Genomic DNA, 17,492 nt, shown 5'->3' on the forward strand with positions numbered 1-17,492 from the left:
TTATAAGTGAGAAAATTGAGCCTTGAGCAAGGTATATATCTTACCTACGTTTACTGCTAGTAAACAGCCCAGAACATTAATCCAGATCTCCTAATTCCAAAACTCAAACTCCTAATTACAGGTTGAAGACAGAACCTTCTTTTCTCTCATTCTTTTGTTATCAATCTCTTTATTTCATCATAGTTTGAAAATAAAGAACTACAAATATTGAGATTTATATCAATAGACATTTTATATTGCAGAGAAAAGCAAACCTTTTTAGATAATAGGTTACATCATTTAACTCTACCTTATCTCCTTTTCATTTATTTTTCAACAATTAGTGTTATAAAATACACGATTTATGAGGCACCTGAGTGGCTCAGTCAACTCAGCATCTGACTCTTGATTTTGGCTCAGGTCATGTTCCCAGTGCTGTGAGATCAAGTTCCCTGTCAGGCTCCACACTCTATGCAGAATCTTCTTGAGATTCTCTCTCTACCTATCTCTCTGCCCACTCCCCCATGCACATACATGCTTTCTTGTTCTCAAACAAACAAATAAATAAATAAATAAAATCTTTAAAAATTAAATGCATAATTTATGGAACATTAAAGTTCAATTAAGTGAAAGAATTACTGTTGTATCAGTTTTACACATTTTTCCGTTTCTATTATCATGTGTATTTCAAATTCATTTCCCAAGACATGATTTTTTTTCTTTTTAAATAATAAAACATTTCCACTACTCATCCCCAAATTTTATACTGGTTTGATAATAGTAACACATTTCCAAAACTAAACACAGTTTATATCTATCTATCACCTATCATCCATCTATCATCTATCTATCTATCTATCATCTATCTATATCTATCAACTAACTAAAACTTGTAAGAAAATTGTACTACAAATAAATAAATAAATGAATGTACATTGAAGTACAAAAATATGTATATTATTATTTTGATATTCTAATAATAAGAGACTAGATCAAACCAATTTATTTTATACTTATTGACTGCTAGGGGTATTTTGATGACTGTAAAATTCAAAATATACCCTTGAGTAAAATTCAAAATATACCCCAGAGGAAACTGCAAATAAAAAATAAACATTTTTGGTGTGTGGGAGAGAAACAACTTTAAAGTAAAATTGCTTTACTAAACCTGCCCTGGGATTTAGAATATTCTAGTAAATATGGGAATTTTAAAGGAACATAAAACTTTCAACTCAGTATCTTGAATGTGACATCTTTTCTCTTTCAAGTAGCTCTGTTGATTTTCAGAGATTAGTTCGTCCATTAGAACTGCATCATCTTTTAAAATACAGGACATGTACTTAAAAGAGGCAGAGTATGTCACTTGAGAAGACATCTCAGGATATTTGTATCCCTTTTAATCTGTGCCACCTAACAAAACAGGCACAAAAATCAACACTTGTTTCAACACCATTAGCAGCTCTATCCCTTTGTGGTACCAAAGCAAAAGAAGCATAAAGTAGGCAGTATAAACCTTCCTCAACTAACTTTCAAGGGGAGTGTTTTGTGCATTTTTCATGCTATTTCTTTTCTCTTCCATGAGATTTTAGTGGACTAAAGTATGCCATGTATATAGAACTCATGATAAAATGGAGAGGCAGGAACTATGTGATTGAGGTAATTGCCTGAAGAGATGAGGGACAACTCTTTCAGAATGTATCATCTGAATGCAATTTAGCATAAAAATTAGAACTGTTTTGCTATAGTCTTTTTTAATAATACAAGGAGATTTATATTAGAAAAAGTCTAAGAAGATTATTCATCTCAAACGGATTATTTATTTTCAAAATGAATATTTATAGAGAGACTCTGAATTAGGCATAGTCTTTGCCTTTGTTTAAACACAATTAACAATATGCAAAATAAGGCAGTTCTTTTTAGAAAATATATGAGCATAAGTACTAATATTGGCAGTCATTTCAATATCTGCATAGTGAGTACATAAAATGAGGAATGACTAACCTGTTATACTCTTAATTAGTGAACACCTGTACACAATGAAAGCATGGCTGATTTATGAATGCATGAAAATCTAACCAGGCAATTAATGTTCAATTTAAAATTCACACTATTGAAAAAGTAGCAGAAAGAACAACTTGTACTAGGCAAATCACAAAAGCAGAAAAGTTACATTTTCTGTGAATGAATCATTTCCAACATATTTAGGCTACTTTATCTTTTATTATCTTGGTTGCTTAATTTTTATATAGAAATAATCTGAACATCTTTTGTAGAGCTATTCCAACTTAGTGTAGTAATAACCATTTGGTATTTTTTTTCTCCCTTTTTTAAAAAAGGTCAGACCTGGTGTGTTTTGGAGAAAGAATCAAATATTTCTGTAGTTTATTTTAATTATTGTAAGCTTTGTTCAATTTGTAAGAAGTCACAAATCACATTTATTGGTCCAATTCTATAACTATAATACAAAAAGGACAGTTAGTTGTTAGTCTTCTATGTATATGTATGTCTCACCTGGGTACTGGTTGGGTAAGAGCCTATGAAGGTAAAAAAGAAATGTTCTCTTCTAATCTTTCAATAAAATCACACACCAGTGCCAGACACTGCTCTAGGTGCTAAGGACAGAACACTAAAAAATTAGATACAAATCCTCATTCTAAGTGCACTTATATTCTAATGATTATTGAGATTTCGTATGTTTTCATGGAGTGCAAAAATATTAAAATTTGATTTTCCCCTGCCTGTATCTGCAATATATACCCCTTTCTCTATTTTCAGATCGTTTTCATCAATTTTTTAATAAATAAATAATTTTTTAAAAATTTCTTTTCAGCATAACAGAATTCATTGTTTTTGCAACACACCCAGTGCTCCATGCTATACACGTCCTCCTTAATACCCACTACCTGGCTCCCCCAACCTCCCACCCCCTGCCCCTTCAAAACCCTCAGGTTGTTTTTCAGAGTCCATAGTCTCTCATGGTTCACCTCCCCTTCTAATTTCCCTCAATTCCCTTCTCCTCTCCATCTCCCTATCTCCTCCATGTTATTTGTTATGCTCCACAAATAAGTGAAACCATGTGGTAATTGACTCTCTCTGCTTGGCTTATTTACTCAGCATAATCTTTTCCAGTCCTGTCCATGTTGCTACAAAAGTTGTGTATTCATCTTCTCTGACGGAGGCCTAACACTCCATAGTGTATATGGACCACATCTTCCGTATCCATTCGTCCGTTGAAGGGCATCTTGGTTCTTTCCACAGTTTGGCAACTGTGGCCATTGCTGCTATAAACATTGGGGTACAGATGGCCCTTCTTTTCACTGCATCTGTATCTTTGGGGTAAATACCCAGTAGTGCAATTGCAGGGTCATAGTGAAGTTCTATTTTTAATTTCTTAAGGAATCTCCACACTGTTCGCCAAAGTGGCTGCACCAACTTGCATTTCCACCAACAGTGTAAGAGGGTTCCCCTTTCTCCACATCCTCTCCAACACACGGTGTTTCCTGTCTTGCTAATTTTGGCCATTCTAACTGGTGTAAGCTGTTATCTCAATGTGGTTTTAATTTGAATCTCCCTGATGGCTAGTGATGATGAACATTTTTTTATTTGTCTGATAGCCATTTGTATGTCCTCATTGGAGAAGTGTCTGTTCATATCTTCTGCCCATTTTTTGATATGATTATCTGTTTTGTGTGTGTTGAGTTTGAGAAGTTCTTTATAGATCCTTGATATCAACCTTTTGTCTGTACTGTCATTTGCAAGTATCCTCTCCCATTCCGTGGGTTGCCTCTTTGTTTTGTTGACTGTTTTCATCACCATTATTGATGTTTGTGTTTGCCTAAACTAATGTTCTATTGCACACCTTTTACGCAATTTTATAAGGACATAAGAGATAAATTACAGTAAAATTTTGTTCAAAGTAGTCAAAAAGTTTACTAAATTTTTTCCTTTCTTTTTTTCCAGATGCTGGGCAAGATATTTTAAAATACATTTTTATTTTATTTTATTAATTTAATTTAATTTTAAAGTTTAATTTAATTTTATTTTTTTCAGTGTTCCAAAGTTCATTGTTTATGCACCACACCCAGTGCTCCTCCTAGCACTAGGCTCACCCAACCCCCCCACCCCCCTCCTTTCCAAAACCCTCAGTTGTTTCTCAGAATCCACAGTCTCTCCTGATTTGTCTCCCCTCCGATTTCGCCCAACTCACTTCTCTTCTCCATCTCCCAATGTTTTCCATGTTATTCCTTATGCTCCACAAGTAAGTGAAACTGTATGATAATTGACTCTCTCTGCTTGACTTATTTCACTAAGCATAATCTCTTCCAGTCCTGCCTATATAGATACAAAAGTTGGGTATTCAACATTTCTGATGGAGGCATAATACTCCATTGTATATATGGACCATATCTTCTTTAGCCATTTGTCTGTTGAAGGGCACCTTGGCTCTTTCCACAGTTTGGTGACTGTGGCCACTGCTGCTATGAACATTGGGGTACAAGTGGCCTATCTTTTCACTACATCTGTATCTTTGGGGTAAATATCCAGGAGTGCAATTGCAGGGTCATAGGGTAGCTCTGTTTTTAATTTCTTAAGGAATCTCCACACTATTTTCCAAAGTGACTGCACCAACTTCTTTTCCCATGAGCAGTGTAAGAGGGTTTCCTTTTTTCCACATCTCCTCCAACACTTGTTTCCCATCTTGTTGGTTTTGGCCATTCTAACCGGTGTAGGGTGGTATCTCAATGTGGTTTTAATTTGAATCTTCCTGATGGCTAGTGATGATGAACATTTTTTCATGTGTCTGTTAGCCATTTGTATGTCTTCTTTGGAGAGTGTCTGTTCATTTCTTCTGTCCATTTTTTGACATGATTATCTGATTTGTGTGTGTTGAATTTGAGGAGTTCTTCATAGATCTTGGATATCAGCCCTTTGTCTGTAGTGTCATTTGTGAATATCTTCTCCCATTCTGTGGTTTGCCTCTTTATTTTGACTGTATCCTTTTCTGTGCAGAAGCTTTTGATCTTGATGGAGTCCTGAAAGTTCACTTTCCCTTTTGTTTCCTTTGCCTTTGAAGACATGTCTTGAATGAAGTTGCCGTAGCCGATGTTGAAGAGGTTTCTGCTTATGACTTCCTCTAGGATTTTGATAGATTCCTGCTCCACATTGAGGACTTTCATCCATTTTGAATTTATCTTTGTGTATGGTGTAAGAGAATGGTCAAGTTTCATTCTTCTACTAATAGCTGTCCAATTTTCCTAGCAACATTTATTGAAGAGACTGTCTTTTTTCCACTGTATATTTTCCCCTGCTTTGTCGAAGATTATTTGACCATAGAGTTGAGGGTCCATGTCTGGGCTCACTACTCTGTTCCATTGGTCAATGTGTCTGTTTTTGTGCCAGTACCATGCTGTCTTGTAGCGTTGTAGTAAAGCTTGAGATCAGGCAATGTGATGCCCCAGCTTTGTTTTTCCTTTTCAACATTTCCTTAGCAATTTGGGGTCTCTTCTGATTCCATATAAATTTTAGGATTGTTTGTTCCAGCTCTTTTAAAATTCCTGGTGGAATTTTGATGGGGAAGGCATTGAAAGTATAGATTGCTCTAGGCAGTACAGATATTTTTAAAATGTTTATTCTTCCAATCCATTAGCATGGACTACTTTTCCATCTTTTTGTGTCTTCAATTTCTTTCATGAGTTTACTGTAGTTCTCGAGTACAGATCCTTTACCTCTTTGGTTAGATTTATTCCCAGGTACCTTATGGTTCTTGGTGCTATAGTAAATGGAATCTATTCTTTCATTTCCCTTTTTATATTTTTATTGTTAGTGTATAAGAAAGCAAATGATTTCTGTACATTGATTTGGTATCCTGCCACATTACTGAATTGCTGTGTGAGTTCTAGTAGTTTGGGGATGGAGTCTTTCAGGTTTTCCATATAAAGTATCTGGACGTCATCTGTGAAGAGAGAGTTTGACTTCTTCATTGCCAGTTTGAATACCTTTGATCTCTTTTTGTTGTCTGATTGCTGTTGCTAGGACTTCTAGTGCTATATTGAATAAGAGTAGTGAGAGTGGGCATCCTTGTGTGTGCCTGATCTCAAAGGGAAGGCTGTTAGCTTTTCCCAATTGAGAATGATATTCCTTGTTGGTTTTTCATAGATGGATTTTATAAAGTTGAGGAATGTTGCCTCTATCCCTATACTTTGAAGTGTTTTAATCAGGAACTGATGCTGTATCTTGTCAAATGATTTTCTGCACCAGTTGAGAGGACCTTGTGGTTCTTCTCTCTTCTCTTATTGATTTGTTCTATCACATTGCTTGATATGCAAATGTTGAACCACCTTTGTATCACATGGATAAATCCCACCTGGTCATGGTGGATAATCTTTTTAATTTACTGTTGGATCCAATTAGCTAGACTCTTGTTGAGAATCCTGGCATCCATCTTCATCAAGGATATTGGTCTGAAATTTGTCTTTGCTTGGTTTGGGAAGCAGGATAATTCTGGCCTCATAGAAAGAGTCTGGAAGTTTTCCTTCTGTTTCCATTTTTTGAAAGAGCTTAAGGAGAATAGGTATTATTTCTTCTTTGAATGTTTGGTAGAATTCTCCAAGAATCCATCAGGTCCTGGGCTCTCATTTTTTGGGAAGTTTTTGATAACTGCTTCAATTTTGTTACTAGATATTGGTCTATTCAGATTGTCAGTTTCTTCCTGATTCAGTTTTGGAAGTTTATAGTTTTCTAGGAATGCATCCATTTCATCTAGGTTGCTTAACTTATTGACATATAACTGTTGATAATAATTTCTGATGATTGTTCTATTTCCTAATTTGTAGCTGTGATCTCTCCCCTTTCATTCATAATTTTATTAATTTGGGTATTCTTTCTTCTTTTGGAAGTTTGGCCAGTGGTTTATTGATCTTATTGATTCTTAAAAAAAAAAAAAACTGTCTAGTTTCATAGCTTCTAGTTTCATTGATGTGTTCTACTGTATCTCTAGTTTCTACCTCATTGGTGTCTGTTCTAATCTTGATTATTTCCCTTCTTGTGCATGGGTTGGCTTGATTTGTTGATTTTCCATTTCTTTAATGTGTAAAGAGAGCTGGTGTATTCTGGATTTTTCAGTTTTTTTTTTTTTTCTTTTTTTTTTTTTCTAAGGAGTCTTGAATGGCTATGTATTTCTCCCTTAGGACCAACTTTGTTGTATCCCATAGATTTTGGATCAATGTGTCTTCATTCTCATTGGCTTCCATGAATTGTTTAAGTTCTTCTTTGATTTCCTGGTTGATCCAAACATTCTTAAGCAGGGTGATCTTTAGCTTCCAAATGTTTGAATTCCTTCCAAGCTTTTCCTTGTAGTTGAGTTCCAGTTTCAAAGCATTGTGGTCTGAGAATATGCCGGGAACAATCTTTTGGTATTGGTTGAGCCCTGATTTGTGACCCAGTATGTGGTCTATTCTGGAGAAAGTTCCATATGCGCTCGAGAAGAATGAGTATTCTGTTGTTTGAGGGAGGAATGTTCTGTATATATCTGTGAGGTCCATCTGGTCCAATGTGTCATTCAATACTCTTGTTTCTTTATTGATTTTCTGCTTGGATAATCTGTCTATTATTGAGAGTGGTGTGTTGAGATCCCATACTATTAATGTATTCATATCAATATGACTCCTTATCTTGATTAACAGTTGTCTTATGTAGTTAGCTGCTCCCATATTGGGAGCATAAAATATTTACAATTGTTAGATATTCTTGGTGGATAGACCCTTTAAGAATGATATAGTGTCCTTCTTTATCTCTGTCTACATTATTTAGCCTAAAATCTATTTATCTGATATGACAATCACTGCTCCAGCTTTCTTTTGAGGCCCATTGGCATGGAAGATGTTTCTCCATCCCTTCACTTTCAGTCTGGATATATATTTAGGTTCCAAATTGGTCTCTTGTAAATAGCACATCGATGGTCCTATCATTTTATCCAGTCTGCAACTCTGTGCCATTTTATGTGAGCATTTAGGCCATTCACATTGAGACTGATTATTGAAAGGTATATTTTTCTTGACATTATGTTGCTTGTGAAGTCCTTGTTTCTATAGATTGTTTCTGTAAACAATCTATTTCACTCTTGGGTTCTTTCTTCTTTTATCGAACTCCTCCCCCCACCCCCCTAATATTTCTTGTAATGCTGGCTTGGTGGTCACATACTCCTTTAAACCTTGCTGGTCTTGGAATTTCTTTATCTCTCCATCCATTTTGAATGTTCACCTTGCTGGATAAAGTATTCTTAGCTGCATGTTCTTCTCATTTAGTGCCCTGAATTCATCTTTCCAGACCTTTCTGGCTTTCCAGGTTTCTGTGGACAGGTCTGACATTATTATGATGGACCTTTCTCTGTACCTAAGGAATCTCTTCCTCCTAGCTTCCCTCTGAAGCTCTTGTCTAAAATTATGATTCGTCAGTCTCACAATCAAGTGCCTTGAGGTCCTTCTAGATTTACTGATCTTGATGGAGTGTTCTGTCTGCCTCTAAGACATGAATACTGTTTCCATTCCCCAACTGGGAAAATTTTTACTCCGAATTTGTTCAGCTATATCTTCTAGTCGTCTCTCTTTCCACTCCCTCAAGGATCCAATAATTCTGACATTGGAATGTTTCATGGCATCATTTATTTTCCTAATTCTGTTTTCATGGCTTCTAAGCTATTTCTTTCATGCCTCCTCCTGATTCCTTTTCTCCATCAGTTTGTTCTCTAGATCACTAATTCTATCTTTTGCTTTGGTTACCCTAGCTGGTAGTGAATTTAGATTAGATTGGATCTCACTAATAGCACTTTAAATTTCTTCCCAGGTGACTTTCACTTCTGCCCTAATTCAATTCCATGTTGATACTAATGGTTTTCTCCAACCTAGCATTGTCTGGATAATTTTTACCCTGAATTCCCTTTCGGACATACTGTTTATGTTTATACCCAATAGCTCTGATGGACAGGGCACAGTCTCTGTTTTTTTCCTCTGTTGGGTGTTCTTCCTCCTAGTCGTTTTGCTGAGAGGTGGTTGAGGGGATGTATAGCTGAATATAAAAATTATGATCCAGGCAAGGTGTACCCTGGAACACTTCAGAGCAATTAGAAGTCACCACCAAAAAGATATAAAAAATAAAAAAGAGAGAGAGAGAGAGAAAAAAAGAGAATACCCAGCCAGAATGAGCCCCCAAAGTAAGATTTATAAGGTATACAAACAAAAATGGACAAACAAAAAGACCAACAAAAGTAAATGACAAGGAAACAAAAAGAACTCAGCCAAAATGAACCCCAAGGTTAAGATTTATATAATACCAGAACAAAAACAAATACACAGAAACACTGACAGAAGAAAAAGATGGGAGGGTGGTTATAAATCCTCAATGTGGGAGAGAAAGGTTATTTTGATTCTTCCTGGGTGTGTCTTGATATTTTGTTAAAGGACTCAACTTTCCAGAGATAAAGGGAGATTAAAACTGGTTTATATATAGGGGTAGTATTGATTAGGGAAAGAGGATTACCTTGAAGCTTATATCTATATGTATATTAAAAAATAGAAAAGAAAAAGGAAACACAGGTATATGTATGAAAAAAGTTCTAGTTAAAGGTTATTGTGGAATTTGTTGTATTGAACCTCTCGTTGTAATGGTAAATAGGTTAAAAAAATTAAAAAGAATGAGAATAGTGAGAAAAATATATGTTGTGTCTATGAAATATACAGCTTTTGGGGCAATGCTGGGGGCTTAATATCTTCTTTTCCCCTGATGTTGGGGTTTTACAGTTTTATGGGGACCCTTTGGTGGTTGAGATCTCATTTTTTTTGGCTTGTTTTCTGGGGAAGGACCTGCTGCATTGTTTTTCAGTCAGTTTTGCTTGGGTTGAGTCCTCTTCCCCCTGTCAAGGCCTGGGCTCTGTGGAAACCGATCTTTTAGCCTTTTGTTCTCTGAATGTTTTTGTTCTTTGGTGGCCTTTTTCAGCTTTTCAGAGGTTTAGTGGAAAGCAAAGTGCACCCAGACCTCCATCTCAGAGAGAAGCCTCAGTCTGCTACCCCCTGGGTGGTCCAGAACACACAGACTCCCTCTTTGCAAATTCCACTGAACCGTGCAGCCTCCCACAGGGAGTGCATGTCCCCAGCCACCATCTCAGGGTCACCTGAAGTGCCCACTTGTCTCTACACCCAAGTGTCACTAAAACTGTGAGTGGTATTGGTTCAGGGGGCTGCTTCTGGTGGCTGCCTTTGCCAGGACTGCTGCCTGGGGCCCAGACCTCGCAGTTGCACAGGTCACCACTGAGGGACCCCGACCAGAGATCGTGCTGACTCCTTCAGGCCTGGGCTGGGAGCATACAGACCCACAGCCAGTCCTAGAGATCACTGGCTAGCACCCGAACAGAGCTTTTTCAGGCACTGGTGGGGAGTGGGCCAGACCCTGGTATCACAGTGCTCACAAAAGGGTGAAAGGCTGTAGTTCTAGAGAGCACAGGCTGGCATCCACACCAGACTCCCTATTGCTGGGGCGGGAGTGCACCCAGCCAAGTGGTGATAAAGCCCCACAACTCCAGGGGCTCAGGGACCAGGAACTGGAGGCTCCACTGCACTCTCTCCAGCATGAGTGGGTGCCTGCAGTGACCACCCTTGGTCCATGGCTTAGACCGTGCCCATGACCGCCCGATTCTATCAGTTGCCCTTTAAGATCTTTTGCTCTTTTTGAGTGCTTTTAACCAGACTCCAAGTTAACGCTGGTTCCCAATCACAGGACACTCTCATATTGGGGGTATTACTTTCCAGTGGGTCACTTCTGGTGGCTTCCTCCCCTTCTGTTTATTCTGCAATATCAGTCCAAGCATTCCCACTCTGCTTTACCTCTCCTCTGGTGTCTTCTGCCCCTGTAGAGATCCAGAAGTGTATAATCCCACATATCAGGCTAATTTCATAGGTGTTCAGAGTGTTCTGGTAGATAATTAGCTCACTTTAGGGGACTGGTTAAAACAGGATCTCCTACTTCTCTGCTATCTTTTAAATAAAGCTGCTAATTCTCTTATATGACTACTAGAAACATTTTAGAGGTTCTTCATTCCAAAAGGCCAGAGGGTTGCTGCGTTTTCCTTCAGGAAGGAGATGGATATTTATTGTAATCATAGATGTAAAGCAGTAGGCAAGTTAAGATGATGTTTGCTTGGCTGAATATAATTTATGCCAGGTCCATGGTGAAGGTCAATATAAAGGGTTTTAAGGAACTACACTGCAATTATAGCTAATTCTTACCACTGGATAAAAAGAGGGTGGTCCTATCTTTTCTAAATTTTATGGAATTGTTATATTGAATGAGTATATAATCAGAAAAAGAAACTAACTGCATCAGTTTCATGGTAACTTGAAGATGAATACTAGGGTTGGGAGGAAATTGAAGAATCTAGATGCACGTGTGGAAACAAGGAGCAAAAGATCTGAAAACAAAGTGAAAGAATTATTTTAAAGGAAATAATTTTATGATGTCCAGGTAAATGAATGAGCAAAAATTATGCTAAATAGAGAAAACAACCATGGTTAATTCAAATTGCTTTCAAAGTGATTAGAGGCATGCCAAATTGAATTCTGACTCTCCAAAATTCTTACCTGCTTCATTTGTGCGGATCATTCGAGACGGGGTGCTTGGATCTCCAGTCCCAATTGGATTGGTGGCCACCACTCTAAATTCATATTCCACCCAAGGGTTAAGGTCCACTGCCATAGCTGACTCCATGTCCCCTGTTATAATTTCTGGGACTATGGAGGAGAAAGAGATTTCATGGCATTAGGAGGACTCAGAAATAGTTACAAATGGCAATCAAGGATATCATAGATACTAACAGAATCAGCAGGTCCAATAATAAGGAATTATGCATGGTCATTGTGTCACCTCTGGTCTCATTAGTAAGATGAAAATCAATCTTCAGGAAATAAGCACTTGCACATGTTTAAGATTGTTGTAGTTGATTAGAATTCTTTCATCTCATCTTAATAAATAAATTGCTATAACAAAACTTGCCATTATGTAAACTAAAATCATTTTGTCAACCCCTCAGCCTCAAATAAGAAGGCAACTAAGTGTTACAATTTAAGCAAACGGTTCTCAAATTTCTAGGGAATTTTCTTGAGCAGTTTGCCCCTTGCAGTTCTGGCAAACATGCTTGGCCACTTGGCAGTTCAAAGCAGTAGATTAAGAATACATCTCTTTAATTAAAAAAAAAAAAATCCAGTTTGTGCATTCTAAGTGGAAGCTCTGCAGCTTTTCTTGGAGTGACTTTTGTACAATATTTTGATTTTATTAAGGCATAAAATTGTCGATACAATTATCACAGAGTAAAATACTTGTTACATAGTATACATATTCTAATTGAGACTGATTTTCTTGTTCACTCATCTCTGCTGTCTAGGAAATATTTCTGGAAGAACATTTGCTACAGGGGTGATAATAGAGAAAAGGGAGAACATTCCTTATGATGTGCAAATATTCTCCAGATCTATATCAGTCCTAGATTTTTGTTTAAGCATGGTAAGATGGGGGAGGATTTTGATTTGAGGACTCAGTGCAGTTTTACTATGACAAGATGGAATTAAATGCATTTGGATTTTACATGAAAATTTATTTTGAAACATGTCAAGAGAATGTTACCAACTAATCAGTCCAGAGCATAGGCAGTGTGGGCTGCCTGACAAAACTCATAGCACCAAAAAGCTTATTTTTTTTTTTTTTTCCAGCAGTGAAATGAGACCTGGGGCAATAGTCTGTCTCTCCTTGCTGCACTGGCAATTGAGCAATATCCTTGGAGTCTAAGAGATAGAGGGAGAAAGGCCAACACCCAGTCTGTAGCTTGGTGAAATGCTGAGTTGTGCTTGCCAAACATAAATGTAGAAGAGTTCCCCAGACACTTAGCCCTCTCTAGCCCCTAACCTACATTTTACCATCAATACTTGTTTTGGTCCACCAAAGAAGCACCTCACTGCAGGGGTGCCTGGGTGGCTCAGTGGGTTAAGGATCTGCCTTCAGCTCGGGTCATGATCTCAGGGTCCTGGGATTGAGCCCCGAATCGGGCTCTCTGCTCGGCAGGGAGCCTGCTTCCTCCTGACTCTCTGCCTGCCTCTCTGCCTACTTGTGATCTCTCTCTCTCTGTCAAATAAATAAATAAAATCTTAAAAAAACAACAAAAAAAAGAAGTACCTCACTGCTTAATTCACATCTGTTTGTCAGTTACCTCAAACAACTCCAGACATCTAGGTCATCCCTCAACCCTTTTATTCCAATCCTGATTGAATTCTGCACATTTCCTTTTCTGCCCTAGTTCCCATCCTTCCCTACTCTGTGAAATCTTTTACTGTGACCTCTGGAATTCATTATCCAATATTAGCAAAATCCCCTGTATCCTATTTTCTTCCTGAACTTTCTTCCAGTCTTATCAGTCTCTATTGCTGGTTTCTTTTCATCTTCCAGATGCACCCAGTTCTATTAACTCTTTGGTGATCGTATCTAGTCTCATAGTTTAAAATACCATCTGGAGGTCATGATACCAGTATTTTCAAGCATGAACCTCTTCCCTGGTCTCCAAACTCATTTTTCCAATGGCGCATTAGACATTTCTATTTAGATAGGGTTCTCAACCTTAAATTCCACCCCCTGTTTCTAAACTATTCCTTATTGGGTGAATGATAATTGTGTTCTTATGGATGTTATAGCCAAGATCTTGGGGTCATCATGGATCCCTTTCTTTTCCCTCTGTCTCAGTTCAACCCATAAGCAACTATAAAATTGATGATATCAAAATATGATTTCTTTACTTCATTTTGCAACAAAATTTCTTAAGAGAGTCCTGTATATTTTCTTTCATTCTCCCTTTTTTAAAAAATTGAATTAATATACAGTGATATATTAGTTTTAGGTATACAATATAATTATTCAAAAATTTTAGGCATTACTCAGTGCTCATCAGGATAAGTGTATTCTTGATTTCCTTTATCTTTTTACTCTTCCCCCAACACAATTACTTCCCCTCTGGCAACCATCAATTTATTCTGAGTATTTAAGTGTCTGTTTTTTTAATCTCCTTTTTTATGTTTGTTTTGTTTCTTTAATTCCACATATAAGTGAAATCATATAGTCTTTGTCTTTCTCTGACTAACTTACTTCACTTAGCATTATACTCTCTAGGTCCATCCGTGTTGTTGTAAATAGCAAGATCTCATTCTTTCTTATGGCTTTTTTCTTCTATTGTTTATATGTAGCATATCTTCTTTATCCACTCATCTATTAATGGACACTTTGGTTGCTTCCTTATCTTGATTATTATAAATAATGCTGCAATAAATACATGTATCTTTTCAAATTAGTGTTTTATTTTCCTTTGGGTAGATAGTTAGTAGTGGAATTTCTCATTCATATGGTGTTTCTATTTTTAATTTTTTGAGGAACCTCCATACTGTTTTCCACAGTGGCCAATGTATTCCAATGTATTCCTACCAACAGTACATAAAGCTTCATTTTTCTCTACATCATTGCCAACCCTTGTTATTGCTTGTTTACTGGATACTAACCATTTTGACAGGTGTGTATCTCCCTGTGGTTTTGATTTGTATTTCCCTGCATGATTAGTGATATTGAACATTTTTCCATGTGACTGTATACCATCTGTATATCTTCTTTGTAAAAATGCCTATTCAAGTCCTTTGTCCATTTTATTTATTTATTTTTTTAAAGATTTTATTTATTTATTTGACAGACAGAGATCACAAGTAGGCAGACAGGCAGGCAGAGAGAGCAGAAGAAGCAGACTCCTTGATGATCAGAGAGCCCAATGTGGGGCTCAATCCCAGGACCCTGAGATCATTACCTGAGCTGAAGGCAGAGGCTTTAACCCACTGAACCACCCATGTGCCCCAAGTCCTTTGCACATATTGAAATCAGACTATTTGGGGGTTTTTTGGTGTTGAGTTGTTCTTTATATATTTTGGGTATTGACTCCTTACCAGATAAATCATTTACAAATATCTTCTCCCATTTAGTAGATTGTATTTTTGTTTTGTAAATGTTTCCTTCACTGTGCAAAGCTTTTTATTTTGGTGCAATCCCAATAGCCTAATTTTGCTATTGTTTTCCTTGCCTTTGGAGACAGATCTAGAAAAATGTTGCTGTGGCTGATGTCAAAAGAAATGACTGCTTATGTTTTCTTTTAGGAATTTTATGATTTCAAATCTCACATTTAGGCCTTTAATCTATTTTGAGTTTATTTTTGTATATAGTGTAAGAAAGTAGTGCAGTTTTAACCTTTTGCATATAGCTGCCTACTTTCTCCAGCACCACTTATTGAAGAGACTGTCTTTTCCCCATTGAATATTTTTGCCTCCTTTGTTGTAGAATAATTGACTTTATTTATTTTGGGGTTCTCTATTATGTTTGATTGTTCTATGTGTCTATTCCTACACCAATACCATGCTGTTGTACTACAGCTTTGCAGTATATATTGGAATCTAGGAATGTGATACCTCCAGCTTTGCTTTTTTTTTTTTTCCCCCCCCTTCAAGATTGCTTTGGCTATTCAGGGTCTTGTTACATACAAATTTTAGTATTATTTGTTCTATTTCTGTGAAAAATGCTACTGATATTTTTGATAGGGATTACCTGAAGTCTGTAGATTGCTTTGGATATATGGACATTTTAACAAAATCTGTTCTTCCAATCCATGAGAAAGAATATCTTTTTATTTGTTTGGGTCATCTTTAATTTCTTTCATCAGTGTTTTATAGTTTTCAATGTATAGGTCTCTCACCTCCTTGGATATCTTTAATTCTAGGTATTTTATTAATTTTGATGTAACTATAAAGGGAATTATTTTCTTAATTTCTCTTTTTGCTACTTCGTTACCAACACAGAAATGCAACAGTTTCTGTATATTAATTTTATGTCCTGTGACTTCATTGAATTAATTTATGGTTCTAGGTTGTTTATTTGTTTGTGGAGTCTTCAGTGTTTTCTCTATATAATATCATGTCATCTGCAAATAGTGATTTTTACTTCTGTCTTACCAATTTGGTTGGCTTTTGTTAATTTTTCTTGTCTGATTGCTGTGGCTAGGAATTCCAGTACTGTGATAAATAAAAGTGGTGGAAGTGGACATCTTTGTCTTGGTTCCTGATCCTAGAGAAAGGCTCCCAGTTTTCATTATTAGGTATGATGTTAGTTGTGGGTTTTTCATACATGGGATTTATTATGTTGAAGTGTGATCTTTCTAAACGTGCCTGTTGTGTTTTTACCATGAATGGATGTTGTGCTTTGTCAAAATTCTTTTCTGAGATGATCATAGGATTTTTATTCTTTCTCTTGTTAATGTGATATATCCCATTGCTTGATTTGCAAATATTGAACCACCTTACATCCCTGGGATGAAACCCACTTCATTGTGGTGAATGACCTCTTCTGTCTTGAACCCATTCTAGTGAGATCTTAGTTATTATTTTACTAAAGTTACTGTTGTCAAGACAGCCAGTGACCTCTATGTTGCTAAGATTGAAGATTAATTCCCAATCCTCATCATACTTCATATATCAGTAACATTTGACACATTAATTATTTCCTCTCCCATGACTAATTTTATTCTTTCCTCTTCCAGGATATAACATTGTCTAAGCTTTCCAGGATATAACATTGTCTTGGCTTTCTTTTTTAATTAAATTACTAGTTATCCTCTGTATCCTTTGTATTTTTCCTCTTCTCCACAGTTTCTTACTATCAAAATGCTCCAGGTTCAATACTCCTCTCTTCTCTTCTTCGCATTCATATCCTTGAGATGACATGCAGTCTTATTGTTTTAAATGAAATTTATATGGCAATAAATTTCCAATTTATATCTTTTTTCTAAGCCTCTCAAACTCCATCCTCATATATCCAGTTGCCTATCTGCTATCCTTAGAGGCCCCATCTCCAAATACAGTTACACTGGGAGTTAGATCTTCAACATAAAACATTTGGATACAATTTGCACACAATTCAATCCATATCAAGCAGGTTGCAATTTTAAATAGAGTCAGGATAAGTCTTATTAGGAACACACATTTGAGTGAAGTTTTTAAAAGACATATGGATTTAGTTATGCCAATATCTAGGGGAAACCATGTCAGATAAAAGGAAAACTAGTACAAAGGTATTAGAAATATTGTATGTAGGAACATTAGAAGATCACTGAGTCAGGAGAAAAGTGAGCTTTAGGGATAATGGTAGAAGATGACTTTGGAGAGAGACTGATAGGACAAAATCATATAGGACTTGGGCTTTCATCCTGAGAGAAATGGAGAGAAGCTCACTAGAATTTTGATATTCTGTCTTAAATTTTAATACATTAGTTCCAACTATGTTGGAAATAGGAAGTAATTAACCCATTTAATGAGGTCATAAGGCTGAGGCTCTTATCTGATAGAATTAGTGTCCTTTTAAGAAGAGATACCAGAGGCATTCACTTCCTCTTTCTCTGCCAC

General features: G+C 36.6%; 1 protein-coding gene across 2 annotated transcripts in view; it reads right to left on the minus strand.

Annotated features, from left to right (window-relative positions):
• Positions 1–17,492, minus strand: part of CNTN5 (contactin 5) — a 1,363,702-nt gene that overhangs the window by 80,235 nt on the left and 1,265,975 nt on the right. For both annotated transcript variants that reach the window (XM_032358816.1, XM_032358817.1), the window contains one exon: positions 11,607–11,756. In XM_032358816.1, the coding sequence (XP_032214707.1) occupies positions 11,607–11,756 (150 nt within the window). The remainder of the gene's footprint in view (positions 1–11,606; positions 11,757–17,492) is intronic.

Source organism: Mustela erminea, chromosome 9, assembly GCF_009829155.1.
Source record: "Mustela erminea isolate mMusErm1 chromosome 9, mMusErm1.Pri, whole genome shotgun sequence".
Classification (NCBI taxonomy): Eukaryota; Metazoa; Chordata; class Mammalia; order Carnivora; family Mustelidae; genus Mustela; species Mustela erminea.